At 42.9% G+C, this 24747-nt stretch overlaps 1 protein-coding gene across 1 annotated transcript in view; it reads left to right on the top strand.

Annotated features, from left to right (window-relative positions):
* Positions 1-24747, top strand: part of DNAH9 (dynein axonemal heavy chain 9) — a 1479259-nt gene that overhangs the window by 1101417 nt on the left and 353095 nt on the right. The window contains exons 63-64 of the mRNA XM_085616775.1: positions 7958-8185; positions 17856-18047. Of these exons, the coding sequence (XP_085472901.1) occupies positions 7958-8185; positions 17856-18047 (420 nt within the window). The remainder of the gene's footprint in view (positions 1-7957; positions 8186-17855; positions 18048-24747) is intronic.

Here is a 24747-nt window from a genome sequence, read left to right on the forward strand (position 1 = left end):
TATTTAAGGAAACTCAAATTTGGTGTTGAATGCCACTGATTACATGAAAGAAGTGGGACCAGATTCATTAAGCACTTGCATTATCCTTGCATCATGCAAAGCAACACAAGTGCTTAAGTGACATTTATAAATCTATGCAAATCGGTATTTGTGTGGCCTTGTGTCACTTTCCCCCACAATGTAACACAAGGCAGCCCCTTGATGTGCCATGTGTTACCCTACATTGGGAAAACATTACAAGAGTGGAACATGGGCATTCATAAGCATCCACCCATGTACTTTGAATTAAATCTAGGCCTGGGCGGTGAACTCCGCTCTGTTCGCATAGTTTACAGAGTTTTCTGCATTCCGCGTAGCTCGCGGAGAGCAGAAAACTCCACTCCGCGTAGTGCAGCAGAGTTTTTTCCCTACTCTCGCTCGCAAACGGCAAGTTGACAAGCTAGAGCTGCAGCTCGGGTAGAATTTCTACCAGAGCGGCAGAAAAACAGCATGAACAGCAGTTCGCACAGCACTCCGCCACTTGCGGAAACTTCTCTGAGTTTTTTTGTCACTCAATGCCCAGGCCTGATTAAATCCAGATTTACCAAAATGGTGCCACATGGTGCACCTAACGAAAGTAGGATTAACAAGGGGAAATATTTTTATCTCGTCTTGTTACTTCCTCTTTGCATGTTTGTTGCATTCTGTAGCACTATCCTGACCATAACGCAAGCACCATTCACCATGACCCAGAGCTGCATACGTTGACACTAGACAGCCACAAGTGCAAAAGTGCAGAAAGAGAGCTGATCAGTGCCAAATCTTGGGAAATATGGTGCAGTTCAGCTCTCTCATGTTCACTCAACGCTGCACAGCAATTTGCCTTACTGCACTGCATTGCGTGAACAGCTAGTAAATCTAGGTGAAGGGGATAGACAGAGCCATCTAAATATGGAGTTGTTACATTGTAATGATAACATTATGAGCGTGGGCAAATTCATGAAAGTAATAATTTGCTGCACAAAATAGGTGAAAGGCCAGCACTGATGGGAAGAAGTCACAGTAATCTGGTCATTGGAGAATCTGAGGCTATAGTTGGTGGGGCACATTGGATGTTTTAGACCTACCACAAACTCTCTAGTTGATTATTTTTATGTCTCTCTTTCTACTGGTCAAAGTAGGTAAAAGTTCCACTTTACCATGTTTTATTTTATTAGGAACTATAGATTTCTGATGTATAACTGACTCTGGAAAAAAAAGCTTTTATCATGTCAATGCACCACTTACTACTATAGGCCTGATGCCCATCAAATTAATCATTGCTCACTCATAAGTCAGCTGTATTAGTGTAGTGCGCCGCTGCACTACACTACACCGATTGCACTGACAGAGCAATCGGTAATGAAAGTGTAAATATACACAAGAGGAGATAGAGAAGGAAAATAAAGAGCTGCACACCATACATGCTTCAAACTGTTAACACATCTAACCACAATGAGTACTGGGAACATTATAGTCCATATTACATGTCCCTAGGGAAGAGACCAGATCCAGTACTAATGCATAAGGAGGCCTTACACACGTAATGTAGCATGCTTCTCATGGGCTTCTGGACTCAACCTCATGAGTATGAGGTAGTTCCTGATAAATTATTAATTTGGATGGATTGATGGATGGATGGATGGATAGATAGATAGATAGATAGATAGATAGATAGACAGACAGACAGACAGACAGACAGACAGACAGACAGACAGACAGACAGACAGACAGACAGATAGATAGATAGATAGATAGATAGATAGATAGATAGATAGATAGATAGATAGATAGATAGATAGATAGATAGATAGATAGATAGATAGATATATAGATAGATAAATACATAGATAGATAGATAACGGTTTGCTATTGCCATTAAAACTCAGAGTAAAGAATGTTATTAATCAATCAATCAAGCTTTATTCGACAGTTTAGGTCATAAAAGCACATTACATTCATAACATAAAACAAGTATTAAATTTTCTAAAAAGTTAAAATTGCAATTAAATTCCTAAATAACCGTCGACCACAATGTTTTGTAAAAATATTTGACCAGTCTAAAAAAAGAGAAAAAAAACGAAAAAAAAAACCAATCCACTTGCTCTTATGATGTTGTGGGACTACTTGATGAACATATTGATTTAATCGCCAGCCTATATTAACTATAGCATAAATATTCTACCAAGTGCACATGATTTAGAAGGGATTTACCCCGATCCTCATGGCTTTTGCCCGTATGCCCCAGGCCCACCCTTAAAACTTTGCCACAGCTACACATACAGGGGGTTTAGATTCTGTGCACAGAATGCGGAGCACTATTGCATATCTCCTAATGCCCAAAAATCTGCAAATGGGCTTTATCCATATTCTTCTAGGTTCAGCATACATGGGACAAAAAAATAATAGATGTCCTACAGATTCACGTTCATCTACACACCTATAACACTTATCATTTTTGTGTTGGTGACCCCCCCCAGCCAGCAGTAAATTCAGCAACGGGTAGAGTACCCACCCGCAGCTGAAAATACAATTTGCGGTCAAGGGTTTTTCCAATTATGTCCCAGAACCTTTCAAAGGATGGGCGAGCTTTTAGGTCAAGAAATCGACATGTTAAATGAGTGGGAAGTCCTTGTGTGATTTCTACCTTAAATACCCATTCCCAGTACATTGCTTTCAGTTTGTCCTTGGAGGGGAAAACAGCATTTAATGGATCGTCCCAGAGATCATTTAAACCTAAGCTACACAGGAGAGATTTTATCCCACGTAGCCAATGTATTTTGTGGAACGAATCACATTTTATTATATCCAAGAATCCTCTCCTGTAGTGGACAAGTTCTCCTGTGGACCAAAGCCGGCGCCAGTATAGTATTGGGCGAAGCTTCACCAGATGTTCTAGTGGTTTTTTGCCAAGGTCTAACAATAGGGGTCGCAATGGTGTGCTTGAAGGGAGTTTTGTAATCTTGCGTAAAAACGCATTTTCGAGCACCTTCAGGCTGTTCAAATTGCCAAAACCCCAGAGCTCAGCCCCATATAAGCATGAACTCAAAACCATCGTCCCACAGATCTCTAATACTGGTGAGATTGGTTTTGTGAATGAGGTTTTAAATCTAGAAAGTAGAACGCCTGCTTTTTGTTTGTGTATTAATGCAGCACGATCTAATTGGCAACCCCAATGCATATCTTTCTGCAATGTAATGCCCAAATATGAAAATGAGGTAACCTCCTCCAGGGGTAGGCTATTCATATAAATCCTTCCCTTATAAGATTTATGAGCATTAAATGACATAAACTCTGTTTTTCCGGTGTTGACTTCCAAGCCCCTCACTTTACAGAATGTTATTTATATCTAGGTTAATTACAGAAAAAAGCACTGTTACGTTGTGTCACCTTTCACAAATTGGGGATAGCCCCTGTAGGATTTCCCAGGAAGCAAAATATGGCCTGCCATTTCCAATATTAATATGGAAGTATGGCACTGTGGGCCCAAACCCTGACAATAATCTCAATGCCGTGTAGACAGCCACTAAGCGAGTATCTTGTCTACTGACAACCAGTGAAATGCAGCAGATGCTGGTGTGATGTGTCCCAGTCCCCCAGCACTGCCAATCCAGCGGCGGCATTCGGATCTGCTGTACAAGACGCACGCGCTACAGCGATGGTTTGTGAACACTGAAGGTTGTGCGATACAAATACCTGCCCAGAAATGCACAAAGCACACGAGCGATGTGTACAAGTCTCACTTCCTCGAAAGGCCATAGCTCAGCTACTGCATCCCTGAGAAAAGGTAGGTTCGACAGATGTATTTTGCCAAATAATTCAACAAATGGCTCAAATGCAGACGTTTTGAAGGTGCAGTAAAATAAATTAACAGAGCACAATGGTATTAAACATTGCCTGCAACGCTATAAGTATTTCCCACAACTCAACATATTGTGTTATGGGATTTCGAATGACTTCATACATTTTAAACATCTAAATTGCCCTACATTTCATTTTTCCACCCTGACTCTGTTTATGACTAAAAATCAACTTGGATGGCGAGATGGACTTTACACAAATCCCACAATCACAGGCCATCGTTAGCTGAGCGAGACACATCTTGCAGGTGTAAGCGTCAGTGCTGTCTCTCAGTTTACAGAAACCGTTCAGGATCACAAAGCAGAAAGAACAGACCAATAATACGTGCTGAATCGAAGACATCAGTAGTAACAGTATCAATAAATAGCAATATAAGAGATTAAATTAAAAAAAAAAGAACCAGATCAGTGAGTGCACTTTAAAACCAATAAAGTAAAACAAGCAATAAGCCCCCTAATCAACATGGATTATAATTTAATATTCATTTCAATATTGACAGTGCAGCTATTTTGATTTTTCATTTTCGATAAATAACCTCACTTTCCTCACACAGTTTTAAGACCAAAACACCATTTAGATCTGAAATATTAAAAATACATGATTTGTGTCTAAAGTCTAATAATCAAGTTTTCATCTTCATTTGGTTCTCTCACACTGCTGCCATCACACAAATTTAGTTGCCTTTCATTCCAATGTATTAATGTAAGATACTGCATCTTACTTAGAATTGCGGTATGATACTCCTACTGGAGTTTGAAAAGCGTGCTTCTTCCATTGAGACGAAGCAGTATATTTAAGTTTCTAATTTATCTTTGCCTGTTTGCCATTTTTCTTCAACTTCGTTAAAATGTAGCATAATCCACAATGGCTGTGCCAGTGAGTTTGCAAGTCTGTGGGCCAGATGTATCAAGGGTTTTACTGTTCGTTTGCGAACGGGAAAAAGCCTTTTGGGATGTGTGGACCAGATGTATCAAGGGTTTTCCCGTTCGCAAATGGGCCGATTCGCAGAATCGTCCCGTTTGCGAACGGGGAACAAGCCATCGCCAAATAAGGAATCGCTAAATTTGCGATTCCATATTTTGCGAATGCATTTAAGGAATCGCAAATTGCGATTCCTTAAATGCAATTCTGGAAGCACCCAAAATTTGCGATCTGGCCTTAAGGAATCGCAAATTACCACCAACTTGAAGTTGGTGGTAATTAGCGATTTCCTAGAAAAATGCGCTTTTTTGCATTTTACAAAGTGCCATGTGGCGCACATATGGCATGTATGTGCACCACATGTGCACACAGGCATATTTCAGGGGTACAACAGGGTGTCCTTTTGGCACCCTTGCACCCTTGAAATTGCACACGCAATTTGCGAGTGCATAGTGAGTATTCGCAAATTGCGCATGCAATTCCCATTCATTTCTATGGGCCTCTTGGCCCATAGAAATGAATGGGAAGCCGTTCCACATTTCCAACGCGCAATTTGCGAGTCGCAAATAAGGAATGCATACGAATCGCTATTTAAATTGCGAAACCTACATACATTACATTTTGCGAGTCCTTAATAGCGAAACGGTAAAATTAGCTATTAAGGACTGGCAAAATACAATGATGATACATCTGGCCCTATGTCTCTTAAGTCCCTCCAAGCATAGCTGAATCAGGGACAGGAATGAGTTGTGACTTTTTGGACTTAGGAGTTACCTCATTCTCAGCATTATTGAGAGTAATGTATATGAATTAACAATCTCCGCTGACTGACATCCACAGATTGTTTACAGGTTGAAGCTGATATTTAATCTCTTATGAGATCGCAAGTTTTTTTTGTATAAGAATTGTAACATTTCGATAAATTGGCACACCATTCTCTTGGTCTGAATGTTAAAGGCACTGCGGCTACAAATTAAATCTAGGCAGAATCCTTTCTCAGTCTATGAGGATCCAGTGGTTCGATAAGTAGCTTACTGTTAGGGTACTTACTTTAAGGGTGATCAGGGCAATCAATTCCCTAAAATTGACAAGGGTCCAGAATCCAAATGCTTAAAGGTAAGCAGGGCATAAAAGGTTGTGGTACATTAACGAAGGTCTCCATGAGGATATTTATTGACATATGGGCAAAGGATGCATAAATATTTCTCATCACGGACATAATGTTACACATCTTCCTCATGCCCACAAGCAAGGCAACAAACAGTATAGCACACAAGTAAACAGTGTGCACTGGCAACCCTCAGGCATGGTAAGTGAAAAAAGACAAAAAGGGATCAAGCTCTGGAAATTCCAAATTTAGCAGCAGTCTTCATCTATTATCCAAAATGGCATTTCAATTACTCTGTGATCAATTTAATTTAATTCTTGGGCGTCTCTTCATTTTCATACATTGTTGCTTCACTGAGTTCGGATCATGTACTAAATTAAATAACAACGAGTCCCTAGACCAGAGCGGTATGTTAATCAAGGTGTGGGAGGCACTCCTATTGCATGCTAAGCACCACTGAGACTTTTTTGCTCAATTTTGCATGAACAGAAAAAAAAAGGTATTTAGCGTATTTAACTGTAAATATGCATCCTTGTTCACTCCGACTGGTCTCTCTTACAATTTACTGCTTGTTTATTAACGGAGAACTCGTGTATTTAAAAATAAAAAAAACTCTATTTTTTATTATTAGTTATGTGTTTTTAAATATATAATGAACCCTCTGTGCGCAGAAAGTGGCAATCTGTCAACCCTTCTGAATCCAATGTGACTTGCTAATGAGATACTTTTGATAACTGGAAAAATGACAGCGAAAACATCAATGCAATAGGTTGTGATAGTAGGTATTCATAGTATTTCTGTTAGGCACCCGCAGAGTACACATCATCAATATGTGAAAAGCACATAGGAATCTCATGGGGCATACTGTTGAGTAGCTGGCTCGTAATCCTTTTGCAGAGGAAAGTGATCCCAAATAAAGTTGTTAGTTCTTCCCTCCACTAAGACAGCTATCCAGCTCTTTTACTCCCAGTGTAGACTGATTCCCAGACCTCACAGAACCACCGCTAAGTCAAAAAATCAGTGTAATATTTTCCAATCAGAAGTAGCTGGACATTCTAATGGTTCTTTATGTCTTCTTCAATCATATGCTGGTGATTAATTCAGCCTCTCGTTTGGCCATTTTCCAAAGGTGCTACAGACATTTCTCCCTTTGCCTAGAAGAAGAAGACATATTGCATTGATTTCTCACTGTTGGACAAATGGCTTCATAGCATTTGCACGCAATTAAAGTGTATTGGCTAAATTGGCAAAGATCCCAATACCAGGTTGTGGTGCCACCAAATACAAGTATGCATACCTCTCACAGATGCCCTGTGGGTTTTGACCAGTAGGGTCCAGCCACCCTGATGTTGCGTCCAGCTCTATCAACGTTAGTACTTTAAATGGGAGGGGATCTACCAGTGTAGGCAGCATGGGACACTGGCAGAGCCAAGGCCATGCATGGTTTTAAAGCCATGCAGAAAGGCAGGTCCCCATTTAAGGGATCTACCCCAACCACCTTGTGCTCGCCCATAGCATGCCTGTTAACAGGGCAAAGGAGAGGTAATGCCCCACCTATGTGTGCTGTGGATGGTAGCCTATAATGCCCTTTGCCCAAAATACAATGCTCCCAATGGGTTTGTATTCGTAGAGCTGGCCATTTTATATACAATTTCTGACGCAAGGTTTGTTGATTTTGAAAAATCACTTTGCATCAGAACTCAGCTGTTGAAGATACTATCCTTTCAACTTGGTGTGGTTTACAGAATGAGTATTGAGGAATTCAGTTTCTGGCTATATTTAGTGGGCATGGAATTAAGACAACTAATAGTATAATGTTTGTTTTTTCACAATGTCTACCCATCTATTATTGCTCATTTGATCTGTCTTTAAACCAGAAGTAAACCTCTTGCTCAGTAACAGCCACTTCCATCTCTTTTCCCAAGAGATCACTATAAGTGCAAAAGAAAGTCTGGTTGAAAGTGGTTGCGCAAACTATAGATTTGAATTGTAGTTCCCTGCATTTCATATGGTCTCACACTGCGACACTGCACAATCTCCCCCTTACAGAATATCCACCTGGTTTCAAAATGGCTGGGCACGCTGGAGAAGAAACTGGAACAGCACAGCGAGGGAAGCCATCAGGAGTTCAGGGTTTTCATCAGCGCTGAGCCTGCCGGATCCCCTGACGGACACATCATCCCCCAGGGGATCCTGGAAAATTCCATCAAGATCACCAACGAGCCTCCCACGGGCATGCACGCCAACCTGCACAAAGCCCTGGATAATTTCAATCAGGTAAAGTGCTTCGTGGCAGGAGCCTAATAGCCTATGTGTGGGTGTGTGTGCTTATGGCCCTGTCAGTGATTGGTATTCATGCACTCTTCACAACATCCAGACACGTCATCTTATTATTTTTGCCTGCACGAAGAACATTTTCTCATCACTCCTAATTCCAACTGTAATGCACAATACTGTGCCTTAAATACTTTGTTTCTCCCTTGTCTTTCTATTCAATATATCTTATGCAAGGTATTAATTCAAAATTATATTATTAAAAATAACCTTTTACATAGATATTCTGCATTATTAAAACCATAATGAACCTTGTTAAGTGATATGTCAATAACATAAGATGGCCTCTGATGAAGAACTTTTGTATCAGCGGAGTATCAGCCTCTTGCGTATGAACTGTAAAGTGTGGAGTTTCCTGATGTGCTTGGATTTTTTTTATGTTTATTAAAAACCACACATGCTCAATTTGTTTTAACAGCTGTGGGCGCAATTCACAATGTTTTATCCATACTTCAGTTAGACTGATACCTGAGAATACTAGGGCATAACTGACAGGTGATTCACCAAGCCAGTGTTGCATTCTGAGGTACCACTTACACATGCAGGTATTCTTCTGGGCCAATGGCAATGTCAACATTCATAAGTGACGCCTTGAACTGCAGTTCTGAGCTCAGAGTAGTATGGGGAGTGATAGATAAAATGGAAGGAAAATCAGGCGAATACCTACACATTCTGAATGATCTCTTATTCATTAGCAGTTGCACTGACTTTTCCACGCTTCTCTGCCCTTCCACATTTCCACTAGAATGATTTAAGTGTGCAAGGTGTGAAATGCTTAAAGGGCCCGTCCAGTGAATGATGTCTCAAAGCATCTCAAATTCCAGCTGATGACTTCCCCAGGCCTGTTGCTTATGTTAGAGATGCAGGACACTGGGTGGCCCCTATAAGAATGTACCTCTATGTTTAGCTTTTTCATAGGTTTTGTAAGGTGTGCAAAATCTTTATTTGTAGTGTAGATTTATGCCCATTCAATGTTAGGGAAAAATGTGCTTCCTGGAATTTAATTTGAGTAGCAAACTTGCATGTTTGTTACAAAACTCAGAGGCAAGTAATTTGTGCTTCGGGCTTAGGTGAATCACACTAACTGTTGCAAATGGCCACCATATGTAGACCCTTGCTTGTGCTTCTGGAGATAGTCAATATCTTTCTCATTTATGTTCAATGTGCTCAAATTAAATAATGTGGTCCTTGATCGGATGCCACTGCAAAGTGTCTCACTTATGTTAATTGCATTTATATAGCGCACAAATACCACTGGTCTCATGGCGCTTAACTGAAGGCTATGATAACATCTTACTCCCAAGCATTTTTAAATAGGAAAGTTTTCAAACTTTTTGGGAAACCCTCTGGCAATCCATTCCAGACCTGAGGTATCAAGACTGAAAATACCCTGTCGCCCATGGTTGTTTTACTAAAGCGTGGGCAGGTCAGCAGGTTTGCCTCCGAAAACTGTAGGCAAGGACTGGGCACATAGTGCCTCAAACGTTCTTTGATGTAAACTGCCAGAGTGCCATACAATGCCTTGTGTGCAATACTTAAGCCCTTAAGCAGCATGGCCCACTGTTTAACTGGCACCCAATAGGTATATTAAAGCAGCCTAGTGGCATGTGCCCATCTCTGTAGCTTAAGTAGCAATCTGACTGCAAAATTCATCGTCGCATGGAGCTTGCCCAGCAACCTTTTGGGAAGGCCGATGTACAGGGTATTTCAATAGTCCAACCATGACAATATCATTGCTGACACCACTGTCCACGTAGTTGAAAATGACAGAATTGCAACCAGTTTCCGCAGCTGTCTCAAGAGACATGTGCACCTCCCACATACCACCGCCACTTAGTGGACATTGACAAGCTACTGTCCAGCTTAATGCCAAGACTTTTAACTAATGGAAAAGTGCATAAGAGGATCCTAGTTCCAGTGACAGAAGCTGTCAGTCCAGGGATTTCCCTTCCTGGTGATTGCCAGCAATTCAGTCTTTACTGGATTGATCTTCATAGAGTTCGCTGGTATCTAGTTCAGGGTGAAGCGCAAGATGTTCTGCACGTTCAACCACGACTGCAAAGAGCTCTCAATCTGCAAGACCAGGTGAGTATCATCCCCATAGTTGAACAGTTGACAGTTCAACTGTGCTAGTGCTGTAATTAACAGCTGTAGATAGATGTTAAACAGCAATGTGGATAATGCAGATCCATGAGGGACCGCGCAGACTAACAACACCCTTGCCCTGGAGACATGACCACCCATCTGCACCCTCTGTGAGCAATCACTCAAATTTTGTAAGGATCTTAGTCACATGTCATTCCAGAAGATAAGCCTGAAATGGTTGCAGGGATCGTGGGCTATAGTTCTTTAAGTTATAAGGGTTCGCCCTCGCCTTCCTCAGCGGACGGCTTACCATAGCTCTCTTGAACCTAGATAGAACTTTACCGACCACCAAAGAGGCATTTAGAAGAAACAGAAGCTCACCTCCCATAACTGTGAAGACTAGTTTGAACACCTCCGGTGGGCAGGGTTCCTCCGGTGAGCCAGATTTGACCACAGCCAGTAAAGAGGCCAATGCCTCCAAATCCAGTAGTGGAAGTGCAGATATCTGCAGACCCTGATAAGGAGATACATCTACCAGCAATAACGAGTAGGGCCACAACGGAGTGCCCCTTATCTCATTCTGAATGTCCATGGCCTTGTCCATAAAAAAGTCCTGCATCTGTTTGCAATCCTCTGGGTCTGTCACTAGGGCCTTATCTTTAATCTGGCTTAACTCTTTCAGAACCTTAAAGCTCTCCTTTTGTGGGCAGCTGGGCTCAGCAATCAGTAATTCATAAAAGGCTGCTTTAGTTGCCAAGATAGCTCTATAATAGGCGCCCAACACGTTTTATAGTTTCTAAAAGCATCCGCTCATAGTGCTTACACCATCTCCTTTCACACTGACAAAGCCTCTTCTTCCTCTCCCGTAATGAGGGGTTGTACCAGGTAGCACGCGTGACCCTACCACTTACTCTTTCCCTCTGTGCCAGTGCCACCTTATCTATGGTGTCCTGGATCCAATTCATGAACCATGCACTTTCCTGTTCCACATCCGCCCCATTATTTGGGGGGTGTATTGAGACCCGTAGGCTGTCCACCAAATAGTCTTTATCAATTTTAGGCCAACTACGTACTGTACGCCAGACTGGCGGACAGCTTGCCCGCTGAGCTGGCAGAGAAATAAAAAAAAATTGATAGTTGTCTGACCAACTACAGGGTTCCTTCGCTGCTAACCTGGCTGTCTGCTGAGTGGACCATATCAGGTCCAGAGTCTGACCCTTATTGTGAGTCTGTACCTCAACTAGCTGTTATAAACCGAACATTTCTATCCCTTCACTGAACATAACAGTGGGGCGGTCCTTTGGGATAGCGTCCCACCATTAATTGATATCCCCCACCACTACTGACTGGTTATATCTGGAGCTCACAGCACTCATCGGTTCCAAAAATAATTGATTAAACAGGGGTGTCACATATGGTGGGGGGTAGACTACCACAATCACCATACTGCTGGATTTCAGGTTTACCTTTACCTCCAAGATCTCGGCCCCATCCATGGTTTCGGTGGCTACTATTTCTGTATTGAATCGCCTCCGGGCGACCAATGCAACCTCACCCCCTCTCCTCCCACTCGGTCAATTAGGCGCAAGAAGGTGATAGTCTGGAGGCAGAGCCACAACTATATCCAGTTCTGACTCTGCCTCCAACCATGTTTCAGCCTGTTCAAATAAATCCAACTCTTCCTCCTGCAGGAGCGATAAGATTTCCATGTTATGTTTGTGCAAGGAACATGTATTTAGCAGCATTGCCCTTAGCTCCCCATCCAAGCCTGCGTTTTTAGTAAAGTTGTTATGCTTTAGTTGCCAAGATAGCTCTTTTATAGGCGCCCAACACGTTTTATAGTTTCTAAAAGCATCCGCTCATAGTGCTTACACCATCTCCTTTCACACTGACAAAGCCTCTGCTTCCTCTCCCGTAATGAGGGGTTGTACCAGGCAGCACGCGTGGCCCTACCCCTTACTCTTTCCCTCTGTGCCAGTGCCACCTTATCTATAGTGTCCTGAATCCAATTCATGAACCATGCACATTCCTGTTCCACATCTGCCCCATTATTTGGGGGGTGTATTGAGACCCGTAGGCTGTACATCAAATGGTCTTTATCAATTTTAGGTCAACTACGTACTATATACCAGACTGGCGGACAGCTTGCCCGCTGAGCTGGCAGAGAAACAAAATAAAAAATTGATAGTGGTCTGACCAACTACAGGGGTCCTTCGCTGCTAACCTGGCTGTCTGCTGAGTGGACCATATCAGGTCCAGAGTCTGACCCTTATTGTGAGTCTGTATCTCAACTAGCTGTTATAAACCCAACATTTCCATCCCTTCACTGAACATAACAGTGGGGCAGTCCTTTGGGATAGCGTCCCACCATTAATTGATATCCTCCTCCACTACTGACTGGATATATCTGGAGCTAACAGCACTCATCGGTTCCAAAAATAATTGATTAAACAGGGGTGTCACATATGGTGGGGGGGTAGACTACCACAATCACCATACTGCTGGATTTCAGGTTTACCTTTACCTCCAAGACCTCGGCCCCATCCATGGTTTCGGTGGCTACTATTTCAGTATTGAATTGCCTCTGGCCGACCAATGCAACCTTACCCCCTCTCTTCCCACTCAGTCGATTAGGCGCAAGAAGGTGATAGTCTGGAGGCAGAGCCACTACCATATCCAGTTCTGACTCTGCCTCCAACCATGTTTCAGTCTGTTCCAATGAATCCAACTCCTCCTCCTGCAGGAGCAATAAGATTTCCATGTTATGTTTGTGCAAGGAACATGTATTTAGCAGCATTGCCCTTAGCTCCCCATCCGAGCCTGGGTTTTTAGTAAAATTGTCATGCTGGTCTTGCTCCTCATCCTACTACTCCCCGACTGTACTCCTGCCAATCTGTTCCACCTCCCTGCTTCTCTACACGGGTGTAAACCAGAATCAACTCCACAGAAGGCTTCATTAGTCCTTCTACTTTTAACCTTTCCACCACCCTGCTAGGTAGTGGATGGACGGCCCCTACCTCTCTCACCTCCCTCAACTCCTTAGAGGTGTAGATAAAGGGTTGGCCAGGGGACCTGACTCTTGATCCCGTTTGTGTGCGGACAGGCGCAGAGAGGCTTGCTTTTGACACGCCTTTGGCGTGGCCGCTCCAGCCTGCCTATGTGGGTACTTGCCCCACACCCACCAATCAGCTCTGCTCAAGCAGCAGCTGATGCCAAACCCTAAACCACTAACCAGCACCCAATCAAAAAAAGAGGCAGCCAGGACTGGGAGGGCATAAAAAAGCCTGAGCAATGTGCAAAGTGCAAATTCAACGGTACATGAATAACAGTTTAAAATTCAAATCAGTTTCAATTCGATTTAAAAACACAGTTAACAAGTATCAAACCCCCAGGTGACTGCGTGTCTCCACCAGATTGAATAAATATGCGCTCCCCCCAAACCCACCAGTCAGCTCTACTCAAGCAGCAGCGGACCCCAGAAACTAAATCTCCCAACAGCGCCCAATCAAAAAAAAGCCAGCCGGGGGGGGGAAGTGTGGGGGGGGTCTTAAAAAGGCCTGAGCAATGTGCAGAGTGCAAATTCAGTGGTACATGAATACCAGTTTGAAATTCAAAGTGCAGTTCGCAAGTATCAAACCCCCCATGCATACACTAGTTTCAATTTGGGCCCCCGTTTTGGTGGCTCTTAATAAATTATATAATTCGCCCATTAAGGAACTACGTACCTATTTATAAATCTATTTGCATGAATATATAAGATCTTCCAAGAGCTGCAAGATGAGGTCAGATGCCTTGTATTTGTTTTCTAATGTTTTCAAACATGCATGCATACGTTAGTACAAACCTTTGGAAACACCGTGACCAAGGACAGCCCGAGTTCCCGCAGAGAGAGTTATGTGTCCTGGGCTACTGAGGAGAGACTGCGTAGGATCGCTCAATGATTGAACCCTTTGCTAATGAAAATGAACCGAATAGTGTCAAATCACTGTATGTGCACAGTATATAATACATATGTGCGCTTGTGTGTCTGCGAGCAAGCACATCTGTGAATGTGTGTTTGTACCTTCAATCTCAGGCTCAATCAATCAATCAGGTGTTTGTTAAGCGTGACTACTCACCCGTGAGGGTCTCAAGCTCAAGGCACTGGGGGGTGGGAGTGGGGTGGGGGGTTTGCAGGTTTCAGTCCATCAAGGAGGGGGTCTGTCGAAGACCTTTACCTTACTATATAGACTAGCCCAGACCTAGGTTATCAATTGCGATGGTTCACAGTGATATAGTGTGCTGTGCTAAGCACACCAGTCTTTATTTATAAAACTACCTACGGACAGGAACATATATATAAACCTGCTTCCGTTTAGTGGTATTACTTTTACTAATTTTAAATGTGTGAAGTGCAGACACTTCCATGCTTTATATGCTTTTCCTCCGTTTTTCATTTTTTGGGACACATTGATATTTACCTCTTGAACCACACCATTCCCAATTCACAATACTTTGTACATTAATAGCAGACCGCTGTAGCTGCCCTTCTTTAACTCTTATTTGTGTAAATCCCATGTCTCATTTGTTGTCTTCCTTTTGGTAATATTTACTCACGTTAAGTATATCTGGATATAGCAACGCAGTAAGGTCAAGTTGATTAGATGGGTGGGCTGCAGCAAAGAGTGTGGCGCCTGGTGTCTTTTACAACTTCAATGACCCACAATTAATCATGAGTATGTGGTATAATCCTCCTGTCCTTTCCATACACTTTAACTGTCCATTTATAAATGATCTGTTATGGACAATTCCTAAATCTTACTGAGAGCTTCCAAACCACCTATTTGTTACTATTGGTTGACTTTATTGTCACTCTCATTTGCTTGCATTTTATTCGTCGGCGTTCCTTCCCCTTCTCGTGTTTGTCCTTCACATGGAGCGCATCTTCTTTACCATCCTTTTGGTTCCTGACTTATAAACTTCAACTGCTCACATTTAATGAACCACTTTTTTTCTTTTTCATAAGGCAGTCCATGAGAATGCATGTTTTTCTTGCTCGCTCTTGTGTGCTGTTTACTCCACTCAAATAACGCCTCCCCCCACACTCGCTCCTCCATTGATCCCCTATTGCCCTCCACCACACGCCACTTTAAATAAAATGTTTGAACTTTCATTTTTTGTTGAAGGGCCTTCCAGCTGCCATTTGCTGCTAACCACTCTGAATTCCAAAATTCACTTCCTGTGACTTGGTTGATCCCTTGTCCCTGCCCACTTTCCTCTGCTTCGCGCCCACCTGTCCCCCACCATCTCCCCCACCATCTCCTCACTCGCCCCTCCATTGCTTCCCCGCCCTCCCTATCCTTTACATGTTTAAGTTTTTTTAAGAGGGGAATTTTATTTGAGTAAAATTGCATTTTTGGAATGTGGAGTGGTGGTATAGGTAGATTGGGGTCTGGCCCTCGAGTTTATCTCTCAGGATTTCAAAAGTAATTCGATTAATGGCTGTGTGTGACTCACTCAGGCCAGATTTGGAGGTTTTAACGAGTAAGTTCATGCATATTTATTCTATGTGGATCCTGAAGGCTTCGCCTCATGCCGGTCATAAACACGCAGACTGCTCAGCGTCCATCAAATGTATTAAAACTGCCCGAGCAGGCGATACTTTCACTCAGGCGGGAGCATCGTCAAATGAACAGAAAGTAGCGTCGCTCACCTTTGCCTGAATCCATCGACTAAATGACTCTGAATCTATTTAGCCGCCTCGCTGAGCCTTCTCCTATCAAGAAACGAATGTGATGTAAAAGCGCATAAGCATGCCAAGGCCTGCCTTCTGAACCACAGCATCTCAAATCAAAGCATTTTGTACAGCAAAAGCAAATCGCGGCAGCTGCGTGCTTTAACTCTTAATTGTATAAATCTCGTTTTTGTTTTCTGTTTGATTGGTAATTCTTACTCGTGTCAAGCATGTCTGACTATAGCAATGCAGTAAGGTCAAGTTGATTAGATGAGTGGCCTGAGGCAAAGATGTAGCGCCTGGTGTCTTTACATCTGCAATGACCCTGAATGAATCACGAATATGTGGAACAGTCCTCCTGCCCTTTCCATACACCATAAGTGAAGAACACCTTTTATGAAATCTCACGACCTAGAGAGCTTATTTACTGGTATCTGAGATCTGGTGATTTTGTGAAATATCTGTCTCACAAATGCACTTTAATCACCATATATGTGCACTGCTGTATGGGGGAAGATAAAATAGACATAACAACTAATATATGTAACAGTATGATGAGTTGGTATATCATTTTGCCAACGAGAAAATGTTTTCATCCGAATGTATGAGGAACTAGTTTGCATCTTAAAGGTTCACTCAGTCATCACGCTCTGTGTCATAATTTTTTTATTTCCTATATATTCTTTGTAGTAAGCAAACCTTTCCCGCTATTTTTGTCCCAGCAATGCCAAGGCCGATTAAACAGTGTTTAATGGGATATTAGCGCATCTGTGAATACCTGCTCCTCCATGCGTTGGCTCGTCAATGCCAGACCTATTTGCTTCCCAATTCTTGTATCCTTTTATTTACCATATTTCCACTATACAAGTTAGTCCTTTTGTGACAGTGGTGACATCAGAGCAGTCGTATTCTCTTCTCTCGCTGCACTGATAGTCACACCACTGTTGCTTGTTAGCGATAGCAGCAGTCAAACGTCCATAATCGGGATCTTGATAGATTCTTGTACTAACCTGTCTGTATGTATGATTGTCCTTTATTTATTTATTTTTGGGGGTTTAAGGTCTATGCACATGTAATTATTAGTGGATAGTGAGCACTGTAGTATATGGGTAACGAGTTGCAGTAGTGACATTTTCGGTTTATTTCCCCCCCTAGGCTGATTTTAGTTATATACATCCAATGTTACTTGTACTAATATTGCTCCCGGATGCAATTAAGTGAGGATACTGCTAATGTGACAACAAACACACAAAAGGTGATGGGAGAAAGGGTTGCATTTGGTGCAGCTCTTCCAATCGCCTGGGGTTACATTCTAGCGCATCGCTGGGTCTAATTTGACGTGGCATGATTGGCAAAAGAAAAATGGGGTAGAATGTTACCCCCAGTGATTGCCAGTGGTTATTCCTCCATCACCTTTTGTCTGTGATGCACTGCAAAGTGAACTTGGGCTCAGGTCGGTACTTCAGTAGATATTACAATAAAGGAAAAGCCATGAACTGGGATCCATTGTTATCCAAAAGATTTGTCTAGCCGCACAGATTATTCTGGTTGGTGTGCAGGTAGAACAATCTGTTGGGTGTAAGACCTTGGATGGTAAGATCCAGGATGGGTGAACCCTGAGAATCCTGGTTTCCCTATCTTCACGCCCAAAGGGAATAGATTATTTGTGAATTTCTCCCGGACTAGTTTATTTTGTGTGAAGTGTGCTACCTATGACTCGTGGGTGGCATTATGTACTGAAGATGCGTCAATATATGTACCTGCATTGCTCGCAATGGCGTCAGTTTGACTGGTGAAATTGCTTTTTCTATGCAGGACACGCTGGAGATGTGTGCCCGGGAAACCGAGTTCAAGAGCATCCTGTTCGCCCTCTGTTACTTCCATGCAGTCGTGGCAGAGAGGCGCAAATTTGGCCCTCAAGGATGGAACCGCTCATACCCGTTCAACACCGGAGACCTTACAATATCTGTCTATGTACTTTACAACTACCTGGAGGCAAACGCTCAGGTTGGTGAAGCATTGAGACCCACTTTTTGTTATCATAATACTGTCGTGCTGTACTCGTTATTTCTGCATCTGTAGAGGGACATTTCTCAAGTGTTTCTCTTCAAACACAGTTGTTTCCTTGCGTTTTTACCAACTGATTAATCAATTTTTCATTTCACTTTTAAATGCACTCCATCCATCACCATCAGATTAATGTGGCAGGATTACTTATATGAGTAATGAATGTATGCATTAAAAGCGGAAATGTGATTTTGCCATCTGTCACCTTGTTCTCGGGAGATTCGTTTATTTCTTTTCAACAGTCTGTTGCGTTTCTCTGTTGCCGACTGTTTCCCGGGAGTTTTCTCTATTTTAGATCTTCTTCTCCCTATCACCAGCAGCCGTCAATGGGCCACCTGCATCACTGTAAATTGCGGTCGCTAAGGGGCAGATTCGCAAAATCTGTCCCTTTGCGACCACAATTTTTGCATTTGGTATGCACCATCCTAAATGCAAAAATCACTATTTAAGAAATTGCTAAAATTGCGATTACTTAAATTGCGATTGCATTTAGGGAATCACAATTAGCTGTTCGCAAATAAGGAATGTGTAGGAATCGCAAATTTTTTGCGATTCCTACATGCATAAGCATTTGAGATTCCTAAATTGCGATTTCTTAAAAATATCAGTTTAGGAATCGCAAATGCACGGTTTGAGGCATGTGGCCCAATTGGCCGTGTGACAGCTGCGTCTAGACCTAAACTTGGACCCGGCTCGTATGCTGTAGAGATTAAGTTGTGGACAGAACCATGTTTATTTATTATCATTTATTATCATTTGCTTCAGTTTTTGTTCAGTGTAACCCGATTTTTTTTTTAAACAATTGACCTATCGCCTCATTTAAACATGATGGAATACTCTAAAGCAATGTCGGACTTTGTTTCAATAATTTTTCAAATAGTACAGTGACACCGAAGAATAGTGACTTAGGCCACATTCTTAGTAAATAAAAATATACTTATGTGTGTGTGTGCGTGTATATAAATAATTTTAAAAGTATAGTTGCTGTAGCCAGGTCATTCTTGCATGCAAAAAGTCAATTTCCGACAACAATTAGATGGGAAGCCCTGAAATACAGATTGATATTAGCCATTTACGTGCAGCTGACATACATTTTATCACCGAAACGCTAGACCTTCCACTATGGAGAAGTAATTATAGATCTGATACGCCAGTACAGCGAGGAAAAGCATTTCGAACGGTGCACACCTGCCTCAAACTGAAATGGCAGGAGCGCACAGCCTGTTGAGAACACGTTTATGGAATTCCAAAACTGGAGCATTTTAATTGCCCATATTGTTGTTTCGTCGTTTTGCCAAGAACATACCTTGGTACCTAAAACTAACGTAGTTTATATCAAGACATGTAAATATCAATGGTATTGATCCTGCAAATATAAAACATGTACATTGTAGGAACATTACAGCACTGCCCTGAGCACATACCAAAGACACTTTAGAGTGCAGGGAAGTCATAGACAGCAATGTAGACTCCATCCAGTGAATACCATAGGACCACACCTTGGGGGATTTTAGGATTGTGGATTTAAACATGTTACTTGCTCCAATGATTGACAGCAACACGCGATCTGGCCACAACTTCTGAATTCTTGGAGAAAAGGCGCTCAGGATGTCAGTAGTGCTGAGAGAAGCCAGCCACTGGCCAGGAGGCATATCAAAGTGTACGCTGTGCTTCATCGTTAAATCTGTGTAGGATACCAATGAATGATGTCTGACTTTGAAGGTAATCTTGATATAAGACCTTGCATATAGCAATAGTGTCTCCAGGTCAAGGCTCAATGTTGCAATATCCCCAGAATGACAAACAGACTGGCAGAAGGAAGGACCAGGCACAGCAAGAGAAATGGAGACCAAACAAAAATGCACATAGAATAGCATTTTAACAAAGAACCAAAACCACAATGGGAAAATTATAGCAATTGACAAAAGGAGACTGTTAATTGATCCACAAGTGAAACAAGTTCTGTTATATAATTAGAACCATTAGTGATGTCCTCAATGTTGTCATATACCACGTCTCGAATGATGTCACATGTGAGGTCATGACCAGGGCATGACTGCAGTGAGAATTACGGTCAGCTTACTTAACAAACAATGATTTTTACGTTTTATTTTCTAACAATAAGTGCACGTTTACTCTGTTTTTAGTGTGTTTTTTTCTATTGAGTTTCTAAGTTTGTTTAAATGTAAGATATATATTCTAACCATAATTATACTTTACCTGTGTTTGTCTGAGTGAATTTCTGAGAATTTTATAAACCCATGTTAAGGTGTTACAAGTACAGCTAACCGTTACTGAATTAAAACCTTGTTGGGTGATTTGTTTTTTTATCATTATACTAAATCCAACAGTGGGTACCGGCCCTCTGACTAATCAACCTCAGGTACCCAGCTCCACAGCCTTTGATTTTGCACAGCATACGTTGGCTGCAGGGCGTGGCATAGTGCCAGGTCATGCAATCAAATTACTGTGGTTGCGCTACTCCTACTGTGCGTAGACCAGTGGCGGCCGGCAAAGGTAAAAGCGTTTGGGTAGTTAGGCGGGTCGTGTGGGGGGAAGCAGACAGACGACAGGGTAAGTAACATTATTTTTAAAAAACTTACTTTGCGCTTGCTGCATCGCCGAATCAGCGATGCGATGAGTGCAAGGTAAGTGATTTTAGATTTTTTTTTAATTTAATGTTACTTATCATGTCTATCAACTGCCCGACTCCACCCCACCCGACCTGCCTCACTGCTTTTACCTGTGCCAGCCGCCACTGGCGTAGACATCGGCAAAGCGGAAATGGAGACGGAAACAGGGCCTGACCCTGCAACCAACCTACCATGAGCTAGAGTTGCACACTGCCTTTGGATGTGTGCTGCAGTAGTTGCCAAAGGTACCTGGCCCAGTCTCTGCAACCAATCAATCATAAGAACCATGAGAAACCTTTTATGTTTTTTGGCTAATAAATAATCATTATTATGGCCTAGCTTTTAGCCACATAAAGGGTAGAGTATAAGGCCTGAGCATAATACAAAAAATTATTAAAAGCAGTGGCGGCTCACCGAGGGAGTGCTGCGGGGTTGGGACAGGGGAGGGGCAGAGTGGGGGTGGTGGACTCGGACATACAACAGACAGGAGGAAGGTAAGCAAATAAAGAAAGAAAACTATTTACTTGTGCTCGCTGCAGCGCCAGCTCGGCGATGCAGCGAGCGCAAGGTAAATGGTTTTATTTATTTAATTACTTACCTTACTCCTGTCCGTCGTATGTCTGAGTCCACTACCCCCCAGCCTGGCCCTCCCCCGCCCAGCCGCCCCACAGCACTCCCTTGGCTAGCCGCCACTGATTGCAAGGGAGTAGCATTAGCTGCTTGTCCCTCGAATGTGAAGCCTGTGCACTTTTTTAAACCATGCTTAACGTGATTTAACACAGTTACTTTCCCAAGCCTCAAAACTCTCTCAGGAATCTTAAATAATGTAAGTTTGCATGACAGGTAAAATATTGCTGTGGTGACAATAGCTTGGACGCTGTCTCTGTGGTGCCAAGGACAGTTTAACGCTCTCACATTTGTTAATAGAACAGATTAGAAAGGTCGTGAACTGAATCCATCAGTCATCCTATTTTTGCCTTCATCCATGTGTGGGTCTATTTCCGTTTGCTTCTTTCCTTGTATGTGTGTCTCTCAGTTTTATTCTTTATCTATCTGCCTCTCCCTTTCTCCCTTTATCCTTTGTGCCTCCTATCACCCCGATTTCTCAGTTGGTGTCTGCCTCTTTTTGCAGCTTCATTCTACGTGTATGGCTCTTGGTGTCACCTCTGCAATCCTCATTATTTCTTTAAACTCTTGATAGCCCCTTCTTCTTCTGCATAACCCAATCTGCTTTATTGCTACCACATCTTCTTCATTGTTGCCCCAATTGCATACTTGTCCGTTTCTTCTATCCTTTCTGAATGATTATTACCTTTTCTTCGTCACTCTTGCCCCTTCTGCCTCTTTGTTGACCCTTCTGATTGCAGGTTATACCGTTTCAGCCTCTGTTGCTTGCTGTGCCTGCTCGGCCTCTGTGTTGCTCTTGCGGTCTGTTTTTTTGTGGCTATCACGCCATCTTTTTAATTATTTGATCTCTCGTTCCAGCTGTCTTTCCATCTCAAACAATCTACCCTCTGTCAGTGAATCTTTCTAAATGTTATTTACTTGTCTGTGAAGTGCCTTCCACCTCTGCGGCACATGAAAAAGAATGAGCCCAGGAGAGGGGGAGGCAACTTCGATAATAGGCGCTAGAACGAAATCATCTTATGTGAGAAGGATATTTGCTCATAAAATCTTGTACTTGGGTAATTTGCGTTTCTGCAAAATTCAGAGGCATGAATGCCCCCATCACAGATGACTAGATAACTGTTCTCCTTAAAATTGCTCCTTGTAGGGCAATCTTTTCTGTGCAATCTAATCAACGGATCCTGGCTTTGTTCTGTTGTGAGGCTGGTTGTACTTTAGTTGACCCAAAGAGTGCTTTCGCATGAACCGATGCGTACTGTGGGAATCCGAGTATATTAAAGCGTCTCTCTAATGTTCTGCACTGAACGTGTTAGCAGGGTACACAAAATTAAATGCATTCTTTTTCAAATTGAGCTCGAATGGGAGATCCTAAAATGCAGGCCGCCTTCAGCCTCAAGACATGCTTAGTTTTGAGGTGCGAATATAATCCTGGGATGTTCGAGGCTACATTAATAAACTTATTTCATATCTTTCACCGGGTAAAATGTGCCACGCCTCCTTTGCTCTCCTGTGTGTTCACTGCATGTTGCATTGGCCATGATAAAAGGTGGAGCACTTTCACACAGTGGCGGCTGGTATTATTGGGCGAAAGGGACGTTGCCCCACTAGCATCCGGGAAAAGACGAGAGAGAATGTGTACACGTGGAGCAGCTTTAAATTAAGCGCTCAGTCACTGCTTCATGCTATGTCTAATTTCAATACAAATTCTAGGTTTTTTTTTCTTTAAGGAAGGGGTGCGGTCAGAGTAGTGAGTGAGACAGTCCTCCTGCGCATGTGCTGGCCGGGGGCGAGGGCTATTGCTCGCCCTCGTGGCACACACCAGGAGGGTGATGAAAGCATGATGGGAGTGGCCGGAGGAAGCGGCAATGATTTACTTTTAAATGGGGCGCTCATGCTGTGGCCCAGGCGTTTTCAGCAGAGCGCCATTGAACTGGTAAGGGGCAGGGCTGGCCTACAGGGACGAAGTGAAGTGGGTGGTAACAACTGAAGCACTCCCTTCATGTTTGCGCTTCCTGATTGGGCAATGGAAGCTGGGGGAGTGGGCTGTGGAAGAGTTTGTCTACCAGCTCCTGCAGCCCAGCACACCAAGGGTTAACGTTGTGAAGCTTCGGACAGAAAATACAACGGAGCCCCTGGGGGGAGACTTCTCGGCTGTGCCCGAAGCATGCACGTGCCCTTGGGGGTTGAGGACGAGGATACTGTGGACGAGATGGAGAACGAGGAACTGTCAGATAGGAGATGTGCCCACAGTCCGGGGAGGTGGGGGTGGGGGATGCCCAGCTCTGATTGAGCGGGAAGAAAAGTGCAAACCGGTCGGCTCTTCCCCATCTTCACTGCCGAGGGGTGTGGTGCAAGGGGACCGGGCAGCTTTCTTAAGGGTTCTCCGGCGGTGTAAAGTTTTGAGGGCTTGGCAATGCCCAGGCACTTCCTTGAAAATGCAGACAAACTAGGAGATGTGCCCACAGTCCGGGGAGGTGGGGGATGCCCAGCTCTGATTGAGCGGGAAGAAAATTGCAAACCGGTCGGCTCTCAAGCATGGCTACATCTGTGCAATTGGGCTCATTTACATAAATTATACTCACATTTGGGGCATGCCCTCTGGCCAGTGGTTCCTGCCCTTTGGCATGATCCTATCCCGGGCAAATCAATATGACGAAGAAAAATGGCTGTGATGCTCTCACTGTTAATTTAATGTAAAATCGCATTGCATGTCAGATGGGCTATGTGTCTTTTGCCTTGGAATTGGTTTTCCAGTGTTTTATACTCATCCCACATCTTTCATGCTATTTTGATGGTGTTATGTTAATACATGTTTGAGTGACGAGCAGAGCAACGCCGACAAGTACATATTGAATGTATTTTTATTATTTCAGGGCGGGCACTTTAACTAGAAATGTAATACATAAACTCCCCTATAACGCTGGGTCGACCTGGAAGGTGTTTCCTTCACCTCATGTTTTATTGTTTTTCATACCGATGAGCCAGCGTGGATGATGTCTGCCTAAATGTATTGCACATACCTACTAACAGTGACCGGTGATGCACCAGCAATTGGGCAAGTCAAGGTCACCAGACTGCTAAAGCCGACCTTTATAAATGGTTAATATAGGTGATAGAGTTCCATTCATTTCATTGGTCCCTGAGCTCGTCAACCCCCATCAAAAGTTATAATTTATTTGAAATCATTACAACATGTACCGGGGTAAGGTGATGCACGTAGTAGACCACCAGATCTATAAGGGAATTCATTTTGTAAGTTGTCTGCTTTCAGTTTTCTGACGAAATTTGTATGCCTTTCTGTCAGGACTGTGAGGGAGGTTATAAACACAGCCCGGTTTAAAATGTGCCATGAATTTGGTTTTGCTTGAGGCAGTATTTGG

This window comes from Triturus cristatus, chromosome 7, assembly GCF_964204655.1.
Source record: "Triturus cristatus chromosome 7, aTriCri1.1, whole genome shotgun sequence".
NCBI classification, from domain to species: domain Eukaryota; kingdom Metazoa; phylum Chordata; class Amphibia; order Caudata; family Salamandridae; genus Triturus; species Triturus cristatus.